The sequence below is a fragment of the Phascolarctos cinereus genome, unplaced genomic scaffold, assembly GCF_003287225.1.
Source record: "Phascolarctos cinereus isolate Bilbo 61053 unplaced genomic scaffold, phaCin_HiC Scaffold_2;HRSCAF=192, whole genome shotgun sequence".
NCBI lineage: Eukaryota > Metazoa > Chordata > Mammalia > Diprotodontia > Phascolarctidae > Phascolarctos > Phascolarctos cinereus.
The window spans coordinates 240,602,952-240,626,060 of NW_027555625.1; the positions used below are offsets into that span (position 1 = coordinate 240,602,952).

The following is a 23,109-nucleotide window of genomic DNA, read 5'->3' on the forward strand; positions in this document are numbered from 1 at the left end:
CAAGACTTTTTTAAAAAAAGGCATTTCATTGGAGTTATTTGAAATAATACTAAAATCTGACAAGATGTTAATATAATAAAAGGGTCATATTAATAGCATAGACCAGACTGTAAAATGCAAATCTTGTTGAATTAATTTACCGATATATATTAACACGTACAGAATCTTCTAAATTTGGAACATTTTAAAGAACACATCAAAATCCAAGAACCTGAATTGACTTATCAATGATTCTGAGACACTGAAAAGACATGCTTAAATATGCCAAAAGTAACTATTCAATAAAGAAAAAGAGAAAAATTTAGTTCATCATACAGAAATGTAAGTTAATTTGAAATTGAAATAAAGTAACATGCCCCATGCTATAAGGAGGTAAAATATTCCCATATTAAATACACAAGTTAAAAATAAAATAAATTCCTCAAAAATATGTAGTTTCATGAATACAATTAATATTTTCCACTTTGCCAATTATTTTTATAAATATAAAGCAGCTTAAATAACAATATAGGTATGAACTGATATGTAAGTAGGTGATAGCTTAGCTATCTGATATTGAATTTAGGGGAGTTTCACATCAGCCTAAAACATAATTAATAATAAAAATTCTAAAAAGTAAATCTCTTTTAAACCTCCGCGTATATTCTTCATTGTTCTCTAGACTAATCTTTTTTTTTTTATCATGTTTCCATTTCATATGGAGTCATTTTAAAAATTATTTCATAACAGGAAATTAAACTACCATGTAGTTTAAAATGAATTAAATAAAAGCATTATCACTAAAAATAATAATTTAAGGTTCATGGCAGTGTCAGCTTTTACAGAGGAGGTCCATAAATTTTTCTAAGTGCTATACATTTTAAATAACATGGACTGTTTGGAAATACTGTGGGTACATGTATCTAAATAAATAGAAAAAATTCAGGCTTTGACTACCTGCTCCATAAGATCACACTCAATCTAGTCTAACATCAAGAGGAACTCTTATATCATTCTTTATTAACTATGAATTGCTAAGGTGATAACCTGAATGAGTTTAATGCCTTTGAAGTTAAGATGTTCTGACTCAGAATTGTAAGCCCTTTACAAAACTGGCATGAATAAAATTAACTTCAACAGATTTCTAAATACCTTATATTATCGTAGTAAGTATGCAATTCTAGGCCCCACTACAAACTTCTGAAAAGTTCTCTAAAAATCAATCTTCATAACCATGTACTAATGTCATGTTTAGAACTAAGACACTCAAAAAATCTTTAATTAAAAATGAGGTACTAAAAGAAAATAAAAAATTTTAATCTGCATCACTTATCCATCATGTTTCAGATCATTTCACAAGTCACTTCTGGTTTTGGTTCTTCAGCAACATCTGTTGCTATTCCACATATGACAGGAACAATTTCATTTGTATGATGCTCTATGTTTACAATGGAAATATCTTCAATTGGCATCAGCTCAACAACTTTATAGGGAAAAATGAGACCATATTTGACATTAGGAATGACACATTAAAAAAAGAATTTATAAACTGCAAATGTACAAATTTATGCTGAAAAGTAACTTGATTTAAAGCATGAAACCAAATATTTTAGAGTGCTGATCCTGTGATGATAGTGTAACATAAATACTCCTGTTTTGTGCCTTTACTATTTGTGTGTTAATTTTAGGCCCTCAAATGATATATATCAAAGATCAACTTAGTTATTTGATTGCATTTCCTTGCTCTAAATAAGAAAAATATTCTAGTAAACCAACATTTTATTTCATAGTAGCTTAACAATTCAAGTTATTCGTTTCCAAAATAGCCTCGTTTCTATCAGAAACAGGACACAATTATTGTAATAATAATTTTAAAAAAGCTGTTACTTTACATTTGTCCATTACTTCTAGTTTGTCTCTTCAATCAACAAATATTTACTGGGTGCCTGCCATATTCAAGGCATTGTGTTGGGTGCTACAAAGCATAAAAAGTATCAGATTTTTGTCTCTATTCTCAGGAATCTGGGTAATGAGGATTACAAAAGATCATTCTAAATATTTGTACTAGTAACTGTTATTTATACCCTTCGATAAACTTTCTTACTGGCCAAGAATGCCCAAGGGACTACTCTGTTTTCTTGCTACAAACATGAGAAGAAAGAATAGCTTCAGTTTAAAATATCATAGGGGGTTTCTTAAAAAATGCTGTTAATCTATATCAAGTACTTCCATGTAATAAAAAAGATGACACTGGACTTAATGTTCCAAAGAGGCCTATCAATAGTTTGGCTATTTAAGAGTAGTATGCCATAAAGGAAAATATCCTATTCTCATTGGCAGAATAAAGTAGAAACATTAGATAATAATCTGTATAAAATGAGTAAAAACATCAACTGCAAAATGAAGCACCTCAACTGCACTGTCCATAATAATTTTATCAATTTTATGCTTTGCTCTAGTAGTGAAGGCCAGCATGAAATTATGATGGTTACTAGAGTACCACTTTGACTACAGTGAAAAGTAGCCAGAATGGGAAGACAGGCAGTTTGGCACAGTGGAGAGAGTTCTGGATGTGAAGGCAGGAAAAACTGAGTTCAGAATCTGTGACACTTGTTAACTGAGTAACTTTAGGCAAATTATTTAGCTTCCCTGAGTCTCAGTTTCATTATCTGGAAAGTGGGGATAATAGTATCTGTAGTACTTACCTCATACAATTGCTGCAAAATTCAAACGAGACAATAGATACAAAGCACTTCGTGAATTTTATGAATTATTATTATCATACTCTTATTCTATATTACTACCAATCACAACAGATATTACCCTAAAATTAAAATTTTGATTCTAAAAATCTCAGACATTTTTTCAGTTACCTAAAATAATTTCTAAATCTTGGGCAGTTTGAAATCTATATAATAATAAAATTAATCTTTCACATGAATCTCTTTTTTACTTTGTTTTACTTTTATGTTTCTTTTGCCCTCTTTATATTCTTTTGTTATTTCCTCCCACACTTTCCATTGTGATTGAAGATATTAATTTTCAATTAAATCCTTAAATATCTATTCAAAACTGACTAATTATGCTTATCTTTTATTGTCTACATCTAAAGGAATTTGGGGTTTCAAAGGCAGTCTTAGACAGGAAAATAAATATGAAGTGAGGTGCATCCTTTGTCTACTTATAAAATATTCTTATCCTTACTTTTAGCATCAGCAGTCAAGATAAGCAGTTAGCAGATGTTAACTCCAAGCTCAACAAAGATGTGCTGTTATCAAGTGTCTAAAGAATAACAGTAACAATTTAGGGGCTCTTTTATTTACATCAATCATTACTTTAAATATTTCTCTAATTTTTATTTTATTAGGAATTTTAATCACATAAGATTACCAACAGATGTGTACATTTCCAGATTTGCTCATTATATCAAAATTTCTTTGGTATCATAAGCAAACATGAATTTATTACTTGTACATAAAACCACATTTTTTTTCTTTTTTGGTAAAAATTGTGTAATAGACTAGTTTTTCTAAATAAAATAAAAATGCTTTTTTTCTTAGAAGTTGAAATGCAATTGTAATAACTTTTAGAGCCTTTTAGAATAAACAATTAAATATTTACTCTGGATGCTTTTAGACATTAGTCTGCTTACACATAAGTAAGAGAATTGAATTCTGTGACCACTAAAGAGTACTCTACATACTACTTTATTGTTATCCCTAGAATATACCAATTTAACAATCTCTGACATGAGAATTAAAAATAATTATCAGGTTCATCAAAATGATTCAGAAAAATCACAGGCTGGTACTATAATTTACAATAATTTCTATTTGTACTTCCCAATGATGCAGTTAATATTTTAAGAAGCTATATATTTAAATGCATGGTTCTGATCCATTCCTAAAAGCAAATAGAGACGTTTCAACTTATCTGGACAAATATAAAAACCAGCCTCTACCCTCTAAGGCCAGAGGATCTGTATTGTTATACTTGACCTTATGAGTTCTCTAAGGCTCATGAAACAGGCTGTTTACCTTCTTCCTCTACATCTTGTTTTGGGCCCTTCTGTTTTTTCTTTTTATTTTTTCTTTCTTTTGCTGACAGAACAGCCTTTCCTCTTACCACTTCACAGCGCTCTGAATGTTTGCGCATATTATTCTGTTGGTAAAATGTTTCAGAGTTAGCATAGTGAAAGTACCATTATTTTCAATATGTTAGCAAAATATTTATACTGTAAGACATAAACACTGAGAAAATAGTGGGTCATATCTACCTTCAATCACTTGTACAAATAAAGATGATACTATTTATTAGTACAAATATTTTCATCCACGTATAGCTGGACAGCTCTTTGTTTTATAGAATTTATAGAATTATGTAGGTGATCCTTTAAAAAATGAAAAGATTCCCCAAAACTATGCTCTTAAGGAATTTTCAGGTCACATGAAATAGTCTTTTACTGTCATGGTCTGTCACAGCATTGTTTTATTAAATACTATTAAGAAAAGGAGAAAGTGAAGTTAAATTTGGGGAGCTATGAATGTGTAGGAGGAATAAGAAGAAATTCCTATCATCTGATAAAGCAACATATGGTGCAGCAAGATAGAGAAGAGCCTGTTGCTAAAAAAGCAATGCAGATTATTCAAAGTGTGGCAAGAGAGCTCCCAAAAAAACATTCAACATACTACTGGGAATATTTAAGACAAACTACTTCAGTAAAAGGGAATTATTGTCATGGGGAACATAGGTCTTGTTTTACAACAGAAGTAAATAGTACATTAAGAGTCATTTTACAGCCAGATTTTCTGGAATGTGTCTATTCCATAAAGCAAAAGATACAGTTAAACTAATTTCTGAACTCAAAATTGTAGATTGATTGTTAGAGCTGGACAAAATCATACCATCATAAACAAAGGATAGAGGAGATCTTATAGATTATTTAGTCCAACCCCCTCATTTTATAGCTGAGGAAACTGAGCCTTTGTGCTTTGCCCAAGGTCACAAGGGTGATAAATAGCAAAGCTCAGATTTAATTCAGGTTCTCTGATTCCCAATCCAACATTATTTCCACTATATCATGACACCTTCTTAGAGATAATTCTATACAACCCTCTTAATTTACAGATGAGAAAATCAGACCCTGTGAAGGAAAATGACTTACTCAAGATTATATAGTTAGTTAGGAGAAGGACCAGGATTCAAATCCAGGTCTCTAGACTCTTGGTCTAGTGCTCTGTCCATCACACAATGAAACTGCATAGAAAAATCTATGCATGTTCAATTTTAGTTATAATCAGATAATATGTAATGGAGGTACTAGTACCCTTTTCTATATTTCTTCTGAACCTGATCATATACACTAGTTTTCATATGTGATTACTATTCTTTGTAACACTGGGATTTTCATCCAAAAAATTTTTAAGGAAAAATGAGAAAGAAATGTATGGAGCAGATCTGGATGGAGTCATACTCATTAGCAGTTAGTCGTCTCATGAATTGAATATGTAAAATATTTAAACAAAAAGTTATTATTTTGGGAAGTCAAAAAACTCATAAGTTTTACCTTTGGACATGACTTATTTGTTATAAAATTAGAGTGAGATCATACTTTGATAATTCATGCCCGATTTCCATCTAATTCTAAACTACCAAACATATTGAGCTGCTCATATCTTTTGACCCAGCATTCCCACTACTAGGCATCAATGACATCTATAACAAAATAATCATAGCAACATCTTTGGTAGCAGCAAAACAACTGGAAAAAAAAAGCAGGTGCTCATGATTTGGGAAATGGCTGAATTGATTATGATGTATTAGTACAATGGAATATTGCGTTGTAAGAAATTAGGAATATGATAAATCATATTGGAAGTATGAATGTGAATCGCTGCAAATGAAGAAATTAGGACCAGGAAACAATATATACAACTACAATAATAATACAAATGAAAAACAACAATAAAAGACATCAGAAACCAGATGAAATGAAATTACTAATATTTCTTCCAGAGGATCATTGATGAAATACATTTCCCTCCTTCAAGAGAGGCAATAGACTATGAGTGGGAAATGTTGCATATGTTGTCTGACTCAATTACTGTGTCAATTGGTTCTGACTGACTATTTCTCTTTGTTACAAGAGAAAGTTCTATGGGGGAAGGGCAGTTACTGAGAAGTAACTTGTAAAAAAAAAAGGACTAATAAAACAAAAATCCCAAACTTTAAAATCAACAAAACAACAGCAAAAAAATTCTATAATTACATTTTATAGTAGTATTAAAATTGTCTAAATTGTGTGCCTTAGGATAATATAAGCCTAGTAGAAGCTTTTTTCTAGTATGGTACTCATCTTTGTCATAATAGAATCTTTCCAGAATTAACTATGTCTCCTTAAAGTATCTTACCCATCGTGAAAAACCTTTGCCACATTTGGGGCATTCATAAACAGTTGGTACAAAATTTTTATCGTGGTATTTCTTGAAATGAACATTTAAAAGTTGTTTCTGCCGGAAACATTTGTTGCAGGAAAGGCAGGTAAATGGTTTCTCTCCTGTATGGGTACGCTTATGTACTGTCATGTGCCGCTCCTAGAAAGAAAAAAACCTAATTAAGCAAAAACCCTAAGTACAGTAGTCATTCCATGTCTCTTCTATTTCAAGTGTTCTCTTTCACAGAACCTAGTAGAGTAATCAGCAAATAGCATATCCTCAATAAGTACCTGTTGGTTGATTCTAACTATGAATCACCTCAGAAAAATATCCCTCCAAAGGATTCATTAAGGACTTGCACACATGATATTTTAAAGAAAGATTTATCTATTTTGTCTTTGTCCTTTGGGGACTAACCACGCAAGTCATACAGTATAACTTACAGTTTCATTACTTGCATATTGTCCAATTCTACATAGCACACTGTGGTGTGCACAGTCCTGCAACGGAACCTCAATGTAATGTTTTTCCCCCTATAAAAACAGTGATGAGTTTAGATACTAATTCTTATATTTATAATTACATGAATTTTTGTTGCTAAAGTGAACATGCAACTTAATAAATATATACAATGATGTTGAGTTTGTCAAATTTATTAAACTTTAAATTCAGAAGACCTCTAGGGTTGGAAATTATTTCTCCAAAAATGACAATGTTCTAACTCTCAAAGGTAGTATAAATAAATTTTAAAACATACTAAAAATAAATTTTACCTAACATATTTTGTAAACATTTGAAAGGAATTCATGACTTCTTTTGGATTACCACAACTTCCTCCCTGCTCTCAGTATCCAGTAAACCTTTTCTAATCCATTTGAGTAGTGGATGTCTTGAATTCCATGCTAAGAAATCTATGCTTTATTTAGCTAGTAATGGGAAGCCACTGAAAGTCTTTTTTTTTTAGCAACAGATACAGAGATTCAGAAAGTAGGATGGACTGAGGTTAGAGGAGGGAAAGCAACTAGAGACAAAGGTATTATAATAATCTAAGCTAACAGTAACAAGACCTTAAATTAGAGGGGCAACAGTAAGACTGGAAACAAGGGGATGAATGCAAGAGACATTGTGAAGGTATAATCTATAGGACCTATCTACTAATTGAATGTGGAAATCAAGGCAGAGGAAGGAATCTAAGATGACATCAAAGTGTCAAGCTTATAGGAGGCTAGGGGAATGGTGGTGGCATTGAGAGAAATCAGGTAGTCAGAAGAGGGAGTTGATTTTTTGGAGGTGGGATGAAGGTGGACATTAATATGTTATGATCCTATTTTACCTCACAATCAATGGAAAAAATACTTATAATAGGAAATAAGTTTTAAAGCACTGATTTGTGGAAGGTTTCTTATAATTCTGAAATACTTAAATGGATCTATGATCTCATCCATGTGGATATTCCCTCAAATGATGCAGACTGTAAACACCATGCCTACCCAACCTGTGCATATCATCCTCCCAAAAGTTCACCATGGGGAAGGAGTAGTGAGGTGTTGGTGGTGAGACCAATATTCTGGTGGTAATATTCCGAAATAGTCCTTTAAAAATAGGATCACTAAGATCTTAAAAAGTGAAAGAATGCCTACCTGATTCTTAATATACTACTAGCATTCATTCCAAAATACACTGACACATAAAATACCTGTTTGCAGGCATAACTGCAGTCATCACATTTGAACCTTTTTTCATTTCTATGAGTTTTCTGGTGTTGAATGAGTGCAGAGCGTTCGTGAAATACAGCAGTACAGTAACGGCATTTCATCTCTGTAGCCGTATAGGAATGCAGGTTTCGCAAATGGACACCTAAAAAATTTAACAAATCATTGTCCCTATCAGCTTCCAATAAGATTGGTCATTTTTTTTTCCTTCTCCAAACTAACCATCTGCTAGAACCTTACTTAAATAATATTCATCACTAGAGAAGAGAATTTAGTGTAAGACTGAAAGTTATTTTAACAGATGTTCATTGGCTATAGACCCAGATGGTAGTTTTAAAAGCTGTGGTTTTCATACACACACTCTCCACCTTCTACAAAAATGAGGTATTTCCCTTTATTTTAAAATTTAAGATTATGTTTGGTAATTGTTAGTTAATATTCTAAAGATTCAAGCACTAAAAATATTATGTTAGGTACAACCAAATGACACTTCACATGTCTCTTCTCATTTGAGATGTTTATCAAGGTCTGATTAAGCATGCTGTATTGTGATTTTTGCTCAATTGAATCAGGCTTTTAGGCATGACAATTCTGTTATACTCTGTGTAAGAAGCCAAACAAAAAGCTGGTAATTGCATAGCTTTGATACATCCCACTTATGCTGACTCATACTTATTCAAATAGCTTCTGTTTCTAATAAAGCAATTTGCATGCGAATTTACTAGGTTAAACAAACCAACTTACATGGGAAATATGGAATACAATTATCCCTTCCACATTGCGACTTTCCCCATCACAGTTTGGATATATTATGGATTGGCCTAAGAAATTAAAGGGGAATTTTTGGGGAGTTTCATGGAAGTCGAAAATGAAACAGAGCCTATGACCAAATGCTTAATCCAAATTTTACAATAAGGTAGTGAAAATACCCCATAAAGAAAAAATTCAGACTTCTCTGGTATGAAGGTAGGGCCAAAAAAATTTGGATTTTTCAGATCGTGGGGGTGCAGTGCCCTTTGATGTGGAAGGAATAACTGCATAATGTGTTCTAAAAGTCCTAGTGCAATTTAAGTTAAGGGGAAAAAAGGGGAGCCTAAAACTGCATTAAGACTTTTGGGACATTCCACATATAAACTATTAATTGGAAGCTATATAGGCAATACTGTTTTTCTAAGACCATATATATAAGAATAATATAATTAGGGCTTTCTCAGTAACCTGCTTTTAAAAATTCATGTGCTCTTTAAAGTTCTACTGGGAACGTATTACACAGTAACACACTCACTGTGTTAGAATGCTCAGAATTAACAACAAAAATGTTATATATGTATATTTGTGTCTATATATACACAACATACACATGGGTATATTGTGTGTATACATCCACATATATTTATGCACATACAAATGTCTTTACCTTTAAAGTCAAGCACATCTTAGAATGCTCAGAATTAACAAGTGACATATATATGTGTGTCTGCGTATATACAACATACAAACAAGTATGTTGCATGCACAGACACATACACGCATATTTTTACACACACTTATCCACTTTTAAAGTCAAGCACATCTTAGAATGCTCAGAATTAACAAGTGACATATATATGTGTGTCTGCGTATATACAACATACAAACAAGTATGTTGCATGCACAGACACATACACGCATATTTTTACACACACTTATCCACTTTTAAAGTCAAGCACATCTTAGGTCACTAAATTGATCAATTAGTAAAACATAAAACATTAAATGTTTGGTAAAACAATTCAAAGTCTCAGTAGCATGAATTTTTGAAGAGAAAGAAAAAAGAGCAAGGGGAGATATAGAAATCTTATGAAGACTCATTAGGGATGCTTATCCATTAGAAGTGTTACAACATCAAAGATGAAACTTCTAAATACTGACCAACAAATTAATAAAATGATAATAGCAGTAAAAGAAGGCTGTTATTTAGTAATTAACAAAGAAAATGGTAATGAAGGAACAGGTCTACTGCTTGAGAGATGATGGTATGATGTGAACAGATGACAAAGAGAATACAGAACTACCTGACTCCTATTTGACCTCTATATTTTTCATCAACTAGAATGTTTCTAAGACTCAGAAATTTGGAAAGAATATGATTTTGAGAGACCTGAAGCACAAAGTAAATTTTTGTTTTTTTGTTTATTTATTTATTTATTTATTTATTTATTTTTTTAATATAAATCTATTTATTTTTAGTTTTCAATATTCACTTCCACAAGTTTTTTGAGTTCCAAATTTCTCCCCCTCCCCCCACCCCAAGATGGCATGCATTCTGAATACCCCTTCCCCTGGTCTGCCTTCTCTTCTATCTCTCCCCCCTCCCTTCTCTTATCCCCTTCCCCTTCTATTTTCCTGTAGAGCAGGATAGACTTCTGTACCCCATTTCCTGTATTTCTTATTTCCCAGTTGCATGAAGCACAAAGTAAATTAAAGTATAGTAAGAAAGTCCTTTAAATAAGTTCAAGTTTTCAGGCCTGAACAATTTACACCCATGGCACTGAGAACATCTGTACATGGCCTCAGGAACTTGTGTCTGTAATATCTGAGGAATTCATAGAAAACAAAAACTGGAAACAAGCTTTTTAAAACCTAGAAAAAGACAGATTCTAGAAATAAAGACTGTTGAGCATGATAGAGAATACAGAAAAAAATCTAGAAAGTATGGTTCAAGAGATTGTTAAGTAAATCTATGCTACTTTATGCAAATGTCTATTTCATTTAAAAATTAGTGAAATTATCAATTTTCCTTTTTTTGGAGCCATTAGACTATTAGATCAGGGAAGAGTTGTCAATATACTGATTCTGGCAAGACATCAAAGAAAATCTTTTATGATATTCTTGTGGCCAAGCCCTAGACAGAAAGTCAAGACATCTGGGTTCTGGTTCTGATGCTGCCACTACGTAGTAATATAACCATGGGCAAGTTATTTGATTTCCAGGCCTTAGCATTCTCATAATATAAAACAAAAGTCTAGTGGGGAGGAGAAGGAGTGAGAGTAAACTACAAGATTTCTAACATCCTTTCCAGAAATAACATAAGATTTTATAAACTCAAAGTTGGAGAAATGTGAGCTAGATGGCAGTATTGTTAGATGGATTCAGAGATCCTTGTGCCACAGAGTAAATGATTTAAGGGAGCAATGCCAGGAGAGGGGAGACATAAAGCTGGGAGGAATAATCAGTAAACATTCAAAAAGCTCTTGGAAAGTTAAATATGTGGGCCCAAAGTTTCTTTAAAAACTCAACTACACAAGTAGAGGAGGGAGAAACATGGGTTAATAGGTGTTCGAGTTTCATGCTGGCTCACTTAGGGACAACTATGTGATAGTGTTGTAGAAGAAACTGATGCAAACTTAGGCTACATTAACAGAAATACAATATCTACTGATCAGAACAAATCTAAAGTACTGTGTATAGCTTTGTATGCCACAATAAAAGGGCAATGATAAAATGAAGTTTATCTTAGAAAGGCAACCAAGATGTGAATAGGTCTAGAAACGCTTCATATGAGAAATTCTGAATAAGCTGAAGATTTTTAGTCTGAAGAAGAGAAGAATTAAGGTGAAAAAATAGCTGCATTAAATATTTAAGGGGATGTCATGTGTAAAAGGGATTACCCTGTGTAGAAGAGGGCTAAACTAGACTTCATAAGTGGAAGTTAGTGAGGCAGAAATTAATTTGATATGAGATTGTTTAAAATAATTATTGCCATTCAAAAATGGAATGGGCTTATGAGGTAGTAGGTTTGCCATTACCGGAAATGTTCAATCAGTGGGATAGTACAAAGGAAATAATTTCTTGAATTTTTGAAGGGATTTGTATTAGATGTGCTCTAAGATCCTTTCTTCTAAGAATCTATGATCCTAGCATATTTGAATGTGTTAATAGAAATATAAACAATTCTAAAACTCTTGTAACCTCATTAGTTAATATTTTTCAATGTTAATAACAAAAATATCCAACTTTGATCCTAATGAACTTCAATTTCCACAAAATTGAATTATATTAATAATTTCAATTTAATTAAACTGATTGACTTCAAATATTCATTTATAAATCTCACAAGCCACATGAGAAGTATTCTGATCTCATCTTTACCACTTACAAGCTGTGGGCATGTCATTAAACTGCTCTCAGCCTCAATATCCTCATCTGTATAAAATGGGGATAATAATGGTGGCCCTGTCTACCTTATAGGCTTCTTGTAAAGATCTAGTAAGAAAATGTATATGAAAGAGCTTTGAAACTCAGAGCTCTACAAACTGTTTGATGTGTGGGACTGTGTGATGAACATGTATTTGTCATTCTAGCCACAAGGTGGCAACAGATCACTTTGTGAAGAAAAAAATTTCTAATGCAAATGACAGAAGTTAACACAGGTGAGAAGAAAAATCAATGTAAATTTGATTAAAACAACCAACTACTCACATAGGTCACTTTTTCTTGCAATGACTGTAGCACAATGTGGACACTGATGTTTGGGGACATTTTCGCTATGTTTCCGCAGTATATGCATTTTCATCGTCCCACTCTGGGTGAATCTGGCATGGCAGACATAGCATTCATAAGGTTTTTCACCTATGATTCAAGATGACAGATGAAATGTATGCGTCAGGGTTAAATGGCTCTAGTACAATTGCTTACAGTCTCAGGGAAAGGAGATGGGATGGAGGGAGAAAGGCAGGAACGGAATTTGGAACTTAAAACTTTAAAAAAAGTTTAAAAAATTAACATGTAATTGGGGAAAAAATAAATTATATTAAAATAAATAAATAAATGGTTCTAGTACAATGATAGGCACATTGTGGTCCAAAGCAATCCAACTATTTCAAACACAGATCTAATAAAAGTCTACTTTTGTTAGACAGCAAAGCATTGAGAATACAAAACTAAAAACATTTAAAACCCCTGGCCTCAAGAAGTTCATAAGCTATTGGGAGGGATTCAACATATACTTAAGTAAATTCAAGGTAATTTTAGGGGGAAAATGTTCTAACCAATGGCAGGGGAAAGGAGAAATGAAGAAAAGCTTCATGGAAGACATGACACTAGTTTGTATCTAGGTTTTGTTTAGTCTTTTGCTCCTTAGCCTGTTTATCTGAACACCTTTGTGATGTGTTAAGTTCCTAATTAAGTCAGATGACTTCAGTTAAATTAAAGGAACATAGATTTAGAGTTGAAAAGGATCTTAGCAGTCCAGTCCAACCATATCAAACAAAGGGTAAACATTCTTGATACCCCCCCAAAAAAAGTTATTTATATGGCTTCTGATCCACTGAATAGTAATTCAGTAATTCTAATGGTATATAAAAGTTATGTAAGTGACTTCACAGACTGATTTTAGAAGTTTTATTTTAAGCATTACAAAAATTCAGAAAAGAAAACATCTTGTGGTCTTACATAAGTTACTCTAAGCTCAAATCAACAGGGAAGTGTAACTGTTCTTGATGTTAACTTAAAGTTGTACATATCAAATCTGAATCTCAAAATACAACATTCAGGATATAATTGTGCACCAGAAATAATACTGGCTTTGGAATCAGAATTGGTACACAAAGACTTATGTTCAAATCTCAGCTATGTTACTGTGCGACCTCTGGTTAAGTCCTTTAAACTCTCTGGGCCTTCTTGTCCTCATCTATAAAATTAAGGGACTGTATAAGATCGCTTCTGAGATCTGCTTCAACTCCAAATTTACGATCTATAATTATTCTATAACTTCTATATAAATTCTAGAGTTCTATAATAATAGCATAATTATTCTATAATTAATACATAATTATTCCCAACACTATCAAATTTGAATATGGTATTACTTGGTTGAACTTAAATATTAAAAAGCTTTTACCTGAATGAGTTCTCATGTGTCTTTTCAACTTATATGTATCTTTGCTAGCATAGCTACAGAGACAACAGTGAAAAGGACGTTCTCCAGTATGTGAACGTATGTGGCGCTTCAATTTGCTTGCCTAATATACAAGTGAAAGACAAAAATATAAACTTTATTGTAAAACCCAAAATTGGAAAAGAACAAATTGTATACCTTCAAAATATCTAATAATACTTACATATGTTGAAATAAATTATTTTTCTTTCCATCAAAACATTTCATACAAATAATTGAAAAATAAAACAAAAACTGTAACACATTATGTGGCATTTTATATTGTAATCAGCAGATGAACAATAGTAGGTTAAAATCTAGTTCTAAGCAACATTATTTGCTTTCACTTTACAAAGGAAAATTTCAGTTTTAGCTACTCAATTACCTGCATTTTATTTTGTTTCTATGGCAGCATATGCTCAATGCTCACAAAGTTTATATTATGTTATAGAAGCACAAAGGCAAAAACCATCAAGTTCTAACTGCCTTAATGTTATCAGAATCTTTTAGTGTTTAAATTATTAGACCCTTTATAGGACAAGATAATATATATTAGCGCATTGCATTCAGTTTCCTCCATCCCTACTTCAAATATGCTCTTATTTTAAGGGTATAAGAGGCAGCTGCGGTATAGCCTTAAAGATAAAGAGTCCCACCTCTGTCTGATACATACTGGTTGTGTGAACTGGGGCAGATGCAAGTAGCTTAACTTGTAGCAGGTACTTCCTCAGGACCTGACAGTTTCCTGTACCAATGAAATCACTGCTCTAGTCTCTATCCTAAGCCTACCTAGGCGGAAGGCATTATGGGGGGAGTATCCTCACCTTGGAGATCCTTATGCCAATGAAATTAATAGGTCTAGTCTTTGTTTCTTTAAGAATATACTGATTACACAGTAGATAGAGCTCCGGCCTTGAAGTCAGGAGGAGCTGAGCTCAAATCCGGTCTCAGACACCCAACACACAACATGTACTAAGCTGTGTAGCCCTGGGCAAGTCACTTAACCCCAACTGCCTAGCAAAAAGCAAAACACCAACCAAACAAAGAATATACTGATTGCCTCAAAAGACATGGACTTATTCTACTAGAAGTTACCTTCTAGAGCAAATGAATTAAAAGCCCTTTCTATAAAGTCTTTATTTGTGCTTTGTAGTATCTCTAGATCATCCCTTGATCTCTTACTCCTCTTTCTCTGACACAAGCTTTAAACAGAATAAGCAACATTCTATTTTGACTGTACAACATCAACAGGACTGCAGGTAAAGGAGCAAAAATCCTATATATCATCATTTAGCTAATTTCCATTCCTTGGTCTTTAACTTCTTCCCTCCAACCTCTCCCTGTAGCTACTAAGATGCAGTTTTGCCAGGCTAGAGACACATCATTCTTTACTCAGAATTCAGGCAGAGGCTATTAACAGCCTTTATGCTATATACAATTCCAATAGTCATTACCAACATAGGCAATATAGCCTTTGAATATATTGTGTATCTCTGGTATCTATAACATATATCTATGGTGCAAAAAGTGAGCATGCATAAGTTTAAAAGATATCAAAGATCAGAAAATACAAAAATGTAAAGGAACTAAATTTCTTTGGGAAGAATAAAGTTGTACAACAATTCTATATGTTTTCAAGTATATGAAAGGGTAGAACAAGAGGAAAGTGGTTTAAACTACGGTACAAAGAGTTTCAGTCAGATATAAAGAAAAATTTCCTAACAATGAGTATAGAATTTCATTTTCTAGAGGTTTTTAAAGATAGACTCAATCAAACTTTTGACCTCTTTCCTTATGATATGTTAAAAGTAGAGGAAAAAAGGAAAGAGAGCCCAGAGAAGCTACCAGCTCGGTAGTCCATGGCAAGGAGAGGGATACACCACCAATAATCACATGACAATGAAAAACAACCCCATATATTCTCTCTAGCATATATGATGTGGATTCTGACCCTTGGGGACAGACTGTCACCTTTCTGGCATGGTTTAAGAGCAGAATTGTCAGAAAGCAAAGTGATAGGCTCTGTGACTGCCCAGATTTCTTTCATTCCCAAAATTCTAATGTAGCTACATTTTAAAAACATTAATTTTTTAGCTTCATGATAAAGTTACAAATTTTTTGTCTATTGTGTAGATGCAGAATTTTTTTTTAAAAAGTTATTTAATTAAGATTCTGGTAACATGTATGCTTAAGAAACTATAGCATTATGTCATTATTATCAATTTTAAAGTTAGTATGCTTCTTTAGTATCTTCTATGTGTAATGCTTCTCTTTCCATCAATCTCAGCACACTGTTCTAATGTATCTTTCCCTAAATATTTTCCTGATAATTAGTGAAGCTTAATTTTGTTTTGCTGTCATTCTACTTGAAAAGTGATACTGCTGTTATATATAACTGAAATATAATTTTTCTTTGTGAAATGATTGTGACATATAAGACCAAATATTAAAATGGCAGCATACCTGTAACTGAGAGTGGAAAATAACTATGCTTGAAATTTCATGCTTTTGGAAATTTGTCCTTAATTTGAAAGGAGCAAATGGTCAATCTCAAAGCAATTGAATTATGCTCAAAAATTCAGAAAAGACACACTTCCAAAGGCCAGATAAAATCTATTTTGAAGTCATTTTAACACTGAATACAAGTGAATTCTACCTCAAAATACTTGGCAAAACAATATAAAACTGTGTCGGGTATTTCTTGAACATAGTTTCATTCTGAAATTATACTAAAGACAGCTACAAATTTATGACAGATTTCCAACCATGACTTATTAAACTGAAATCTCAGATTGGGAGAAATGCTCATTTCAACAGGAAAGTAAATAACCTCAAATTCAGTTACAGATTAGTTATTTTTCACTTAATTAGCATAAATATATTTATATAGCATTTGTGTACAACTTCCCTTTCTTACTGCTTAGTAATCACAGAAAATGAGAAATAGATTTTTCTACCTAAATTTTAGAAAACATAAAAAATGGTTTATTATTTACTGTATTTAAAAACTGCTTTTAGTTTAGATTTTTGAATCATTATCATTTTGGTATATATCATTATTAAAAATTAAAAGCATATATGCTATAATTTCTTTTAAGACAATATCAAACTTTGTAAGCATATGAAAAGTAAGTATGCTAAAGGATCTAGAACTGCACTTACTTCTACACTGGCATATTTGCACATTGAACATTTAAATGGTTTCTCATGAGTATGTTTATAACGCCTGTGTCGCCCAAGTTCACCACTAGTCACAAATGCCATATCACAGTCGCTGCATTTATATGGCCTGGTTCCTGTAAAAGACAATGTTTTTCTACTTTAAAATTCTGTGAGTGAGGTTTACTCATTAAGTTTTCCAGCAATAAATCTGTAATATGGAGATATAAGGTCACATTAAATTTTAAACACCCTGAAAAAGGATAAGATACAATGCTAAACCATAATGCATAATTAATAGAATGGGATAATTTTTCAGACCTCAGGTAAGAACACTTTCTGTAGATAATTAAAAAGACAACATTTAGGAATCTGTAATTAGCCTTAACTGGCTTAATTCTGGGATTACTGATTTTAACATTAAAAAAAGATAGAGAAAATATTAAAAATATAGCATTGTTATCTTTTGTATCCTTCCCTTCATGATTTCCACAGTGGGAAGAGTATCTTGAACACTTTATGTTTTAAGTATTTAGTTTACAGCTTTATTTGGTATTAATGTAATGCATTTGCATGTTCTCCAAACTCAACTCAAATTTGTAAGTATAATGTCATAAACTATTAGACATCTCACACAAACACACATAGGGTACTCCTCTATTCTTTTCTCTCCCAGGATTAACCTCCCTTTTTAATTTTGTCTCTCTTGAACATGTATAATTAACCACTAATACATGCACTCCTCTTTAAGATGGCAATATTCCATTCTTGGAGGTCTTAAAATTTTTTCACCTACTTAAGAGCTGTCTTTCTGTCTCTCCTTCATCCCTTTTGTTTCAACAGCTACTGAAACAAGTTCTCCTATTATCTTAAGTTACAACTGCTTTTCAAAAAAAGTAGGATTTTTCAGTCAATCAGTAAATATTACTTACTTACATGATATTTTTTTGGATAATCTTGAGATCATACTTATTTCCAAACCTGTAATTAGATTATGCTAGTCACCTACAGGCTTTGTTTAAAATGTTTCATATTGAAACCTACCTCCATCTCATACCCTAATCTTAGTGTAATATGCAATACTTAATCTAATAATGTAATATGTTTCTGTGTAGAAGATGAAGTTTGTTGGGTTTTGTTAGTCATCAAATAAAAGAAATGGATTTCCCACAGTTATTCTACCTGTATGTGTGTTCACATGATTCCGTAGAAGGGTAACAGTACGGAAGGCTTTCAGACAGAGATGACACATATGACGTTTTTCATCAGAGTGAGTTTTCACATGACGATTAAAACTTGAGATTCTAGAAGAGGTGAATATGCAGATTTCACAATGGAAGGTTTGTTTCATTCCTAAAGGATAAAAATGTTGCATTCATATTCAATTACAGAAAAAGGTTCTTCATTCTTGAAAAATGTGCTTACCATTAAATTCTATTAAACAAATTTAATCTGAAAACTCCTCTTTTAAAAATCCAATGAAATAACTCAGAAATATATACTATATATGCCACAGATAGTACCATATTCAAACAATTGGGGAAGAAAAAAACTTGCATTGTAGGCACCGAACATTAAAGGATGACTACCAACATATCAAGCTAACTACAAAATTAGAACTTACTGAATACTTCAAAATATCCTGTGATTTCATCAATGTGCATATTCTGAAATCCCTGCATGTATTGAGGGATGCAACTCATAATGGCTTCAAGTTTATGAGTTCACAGGATCATAGATTGAGAGCTAGAAGGATCTCTAGAAGCCATCTAGTTCAACCTCCTCATTTTAGAGATGAGGCAACTGAAGTCCAGGAAGTATAGGTGACTTGGCCAGGGTTATACGGATAGTGGGTTAAGCAGTGATTATGGTTAAAAAAAATATCATTGCCTGATAGATAACATTCTGGTGATAAAACCCTCCGAATTTAGCTAGGTTTCTATTCTTTAAACGATAATTTGATTGGTGTTCTAAACATACATATATTCAAAGCCTTTGCAATTTGTCAGAATCTGTGCTCTGCCAGGATAATCTTTCAGAAAACATCCTTGCTTCTGTACCAAGATGGCACTACAAAATGTATACTCAAACAATTAAAAAAAATGTTTTTAATGTGTACTCACTAAAGATGTTCTAACCAATCAAATAATCCATGATTATTTATTAAGTTTCTATTACTGTGATATGGAGATAATTCTGAATTTTCAAGGGTTATAACAGCATAACATAAGCTCTGGCAGACTGTACAAAGCTGAAATGGTTCCAAGTATGGGCCCAGCAAGAAACCACATGTATCAGCTAAACACCAGAATAGCTAAGTTTGGTTAGGTTTTACCACCAGAGAGTTGGTTATGTGCTGACAAAATTTTTGGTCATATCAATTTATGAAATAATCTAGTGTGACATGGAGGAGGTTGTGATCAGCACAGGAGTACCTATAAAAATGAAATTGAGGATCCTTAAAATACTAAAGCAAAACATAAACAGTATATTACTCAAATGTGAATAACTGATAGAATGGTTTTCTTTAAATTCCAGTCTACCAAAATATCTCCAAACTGCTAAAAATTCTTGATAATAACCTGTGAAGTAACATAACAAAAATAATTGCTATCTTTAGATGATACTAATAATTCAGAAATACAGACTCAAATGTTTTCATTCATGTTGAGAACAGGAGAATTACACTTCTGCTGTGACATCTGCAAATGACTTTTTAAAAAGAGTTTAGCTAAAATCACCATCAAATGGCATCCAAGGTTGGGGAACCTGTATCCTCCAGGCCACATGTGGCCCTCTAGGTCCTCAAGTGTGGCTCTTTGACTAAACCCAAATTTATTTGTTCAGGTTCCCCACCCCTGGATATACTAATGGAACTGAATTGAATATATACACCATGCTTTGCTCTGTACAAAACCAGTTAAATAGGTGCTAACAATCTAAACATGGAGGTTATTTTTATAGCACCCCAAATAAGAAGCTACTAATATTATAAAATAATATTTGTTTTGGGGTATGCATGAATCATATAAGGTGTTTTAAAAAAAACACATGAAACCTTTCCTGTGCAAATAAGCACCATTGCAAAATAAAAAGTTTATTCTCAGAACAAATCATACCTGCATTTCTACTCCCATTTAAAAATAAGTCTATACTAAGTCAGTTAAAACATCTCTCTAGATTTTTTTAAATAACTAATTTATTCAAAAAAAGGTTAACTTGGCAGCTAGCTTTGGGATCAGGAAGACTGTTCAAGTGCTATTTTTGACAAGCAAGCCACTTAACCTCTGAGTGCTCTGGGCAATTCTCCAAAACTATAAATCACAGAGGAATTGTGATTTTTATCAGTACCGGAAATTTACATAGATCATGTACCAATGAAAAAAAATATTCTTGTGTTGATCAAAAATCCATCTGTGAACTACTTTGAATATTTTGAAGACAACTAAAAATCACCCACTTGTTTAGAAATTTCAAGTAGAATTATGGCCTTTTTCTTATGGGAGGTACGAATTTCCCTTCTGTGAGAAAACTGCAATCCTATTTTTCTTAAATCCAAGTAATTTATATAACATAAATTACTTTAATCTTCCTTACCCTTTGTCTTTGCTTGATTTTTTGCAGTTTCAGAAACCTCATCAATATCTTGCTCTGATGAAGGTATATCCTCATGTTCTTCAATTTTTGGGTTGGCTGGTAACAGAATGATTTCTTCCTTTTCTCCCTCTCTGAGCTTTTCAAAAGTAAATAAATTTTCCTTTTGGTCAGCAAATTCTCTTTCTTCACATAGCTGCTGGACCTCCCCTTCATCCCCATATATATCTTTGCTTTTATCCTAATAAAGCAAAATACAACAATTCACAGAAATATCAAACTTATTCAAATTTAATACATTAACTTAGTACTAACCAGTCTTAAGCATAAGTAAAAGTGTGATATTTTCAATGCTATGTCTAAAACACACATTTAAGCAATTTATTCACTCTCCTTCTCAAGATGTGTGACATTAGCCCATGCTAATGTTACTATCCTGAGCACTTTACGTTCATTTGCTTTCAAATTGAAAAAAAAAATCACTAATTCTGTAGAGAATGACTAAAAGGTGTTGCCCTTTAAAAATTGTACATATTAACAGTTTTCTACCTTTATCAGTTCTGTGTTTTCATCTAATGGTGGGTCAGCTGTCAATTTATCTTCTTCATTGGAAACTTCAATACTTTCTTCCACAACATTAATCTCCATCACCTCCACTTCATGAAATGAAAAGACCTCTTCCTGAATGCTTATTGCAACACAGTGGTGCAAACTGTGGTGGGATATCTCATTTAACTCTGTCTGGACATTTATGTGTTGCTGCAACACTAGCAAGGACTGTACACCATTTTCTCCTTGCTGCACCACGACATGAATCCCTTCTGCTGGCTGCACAGTTATCTGGTTTATCTCCTGGTGGTCTACTTCATCTGTGGCAAAATGCACAGTCTGCAAGGTAAGTATGTGCTTCTCATTCTCTTCGTTTGAGGTGGCCAATTCCAACTCTCCTTCCACAATCTTGGCTTGAAGGCCTCCATAGGAACAGTCCACCTCAAGGCCACAGCTGCTCTGCCTCTCCTTTAGCTTAGACACTTTGTCTACATCATTTTCTTTGGCCTTTTCCTGGATCAGATCGGTGCCTCTTATCTTAGCAAACAGTTCCGTTGAGGCGGAGGCTTCCGTCCCCATTCTGGAAGCCTATTTCAGGGAAACCAAGAAGTCTAATTCAGGGTCCTCCAAGATCTTGCATTTTGCAACCTATCAGGCCTGGATCTCCAGGCCATTCACACAGATCTTGCTTTTAAACAGGAGCCACCGCTTTCTGAAAACCATGGTCAGCCATGCACTGCCTTCCACTAAAAGCAGGTCAGTCCATCACCTTTCACTAACTGGGCTGGCCTGCCTAGTCAGCTAACCGAGGCTGGTCAACTATCTGCCTTCTGCTAACCAGAGTAGGCCCACAGCCTTTCACTAAGAGAAACTGGTTGAAAACTTTCTATAACCAAGGGCCCACTGCCTTCTGTTAACCAGGCCAGGCCCTTACGCTTGCTAAACTGGTTTGTGCCTTGACCTTTCATTAACCTGGGCTGGTTGACTGTCTCAGGCTAACCAAGGTCGGCCAAAACTGGTGCTGGCGGTTGCCTTTCGATAACCTGGGCCAGGCTATTATTTCCTTTCTCTAACCAAGGTGGCCCATTATTGCCTTTAGATAACTAGAAATGGCTGACTGACTTCGGCTAAGCGGGGCCTGGCCACCAGCTTCCCCTAACTCGGGCCTGGCCACCGCCCTTCCGCTAAGTGGGGCCTGGACATTGCCTTCCGCTAAGTGGGTCCTCGCCACTGCCTTCCTCCAACCGGGCCTGGCCACCGCCCTTCCGCTAAGTGGGGGCCTGAGCACCAGCTTTCCCTATGGCCACCGCCCTCCGCTAAGTGGGGCCTGGACATTGCCTTCCGCTAAGTGGGTCCTTGCCACTGCCTTCCACTAACAGGGGCTAGGCTGGGCCCTTCTCCTCCCCTCCACCCCCTTCCTTTCCCCCCAAGAGTTCGACCCCAGCCCAGGCCCTTTAATCTGTCCGGCACCACGCAGGCACGCACGCGGGCCACCTCCCCCAGACCACCCTCGAGGCCGGCCCCCACCCCCACCCCCTGACCTGCTGACCCTCTAACACAAGCTGACTAGAGGCTGTACGGCTGGTACAGACTCCTCACCCTCACCCCTGGCGCGGCCTTCCAGGATCGGCCTTCTCCCACGGCAGGTCTGGTCAAACGCTGACCTGTGTCCGCCACGGGCTCGCCACCCCCTCCTCCCCCCCTCCCCTTGGTGGCCTCGTTCTGACTCGCCTCCAGCGTCCTCTGGCCTTCTCCAGCCTCCAGC

At 34.1% G+C, this 23,109-nt stretch overlaps 1 protein-coding gene across 1 annotated transcript; it reads right to left on the reverse strand.

The window, feature by feature from the left end:
* Window positions 1–1,304: 1,304 nt before the first annotated feature.
* CTCFL (CCCTC-binding factor like) lies at window positions 1,305–21,927 on the reverse strand. The gene is given in 10 exon segments (XM_020981354.2): window positions 1,305–1,462; window positions 4,017–4,140; window positions 6,390–6,572; window positions 8,110–8,270; window positions 12,587–12,736; window positions 14,007–14,127; window positions 17,205–17,338; window positions 18,384–18,554; window positions 20,799–21,036; window positions 21,345–21,927. Coding segments are annotated over 10 exon segments (2,019 nt in total). The 5' UTR covers window positions 21,924–21,927.
* Window positions 21,928–23,109: the final 1,182 nt, after the last annotated feature.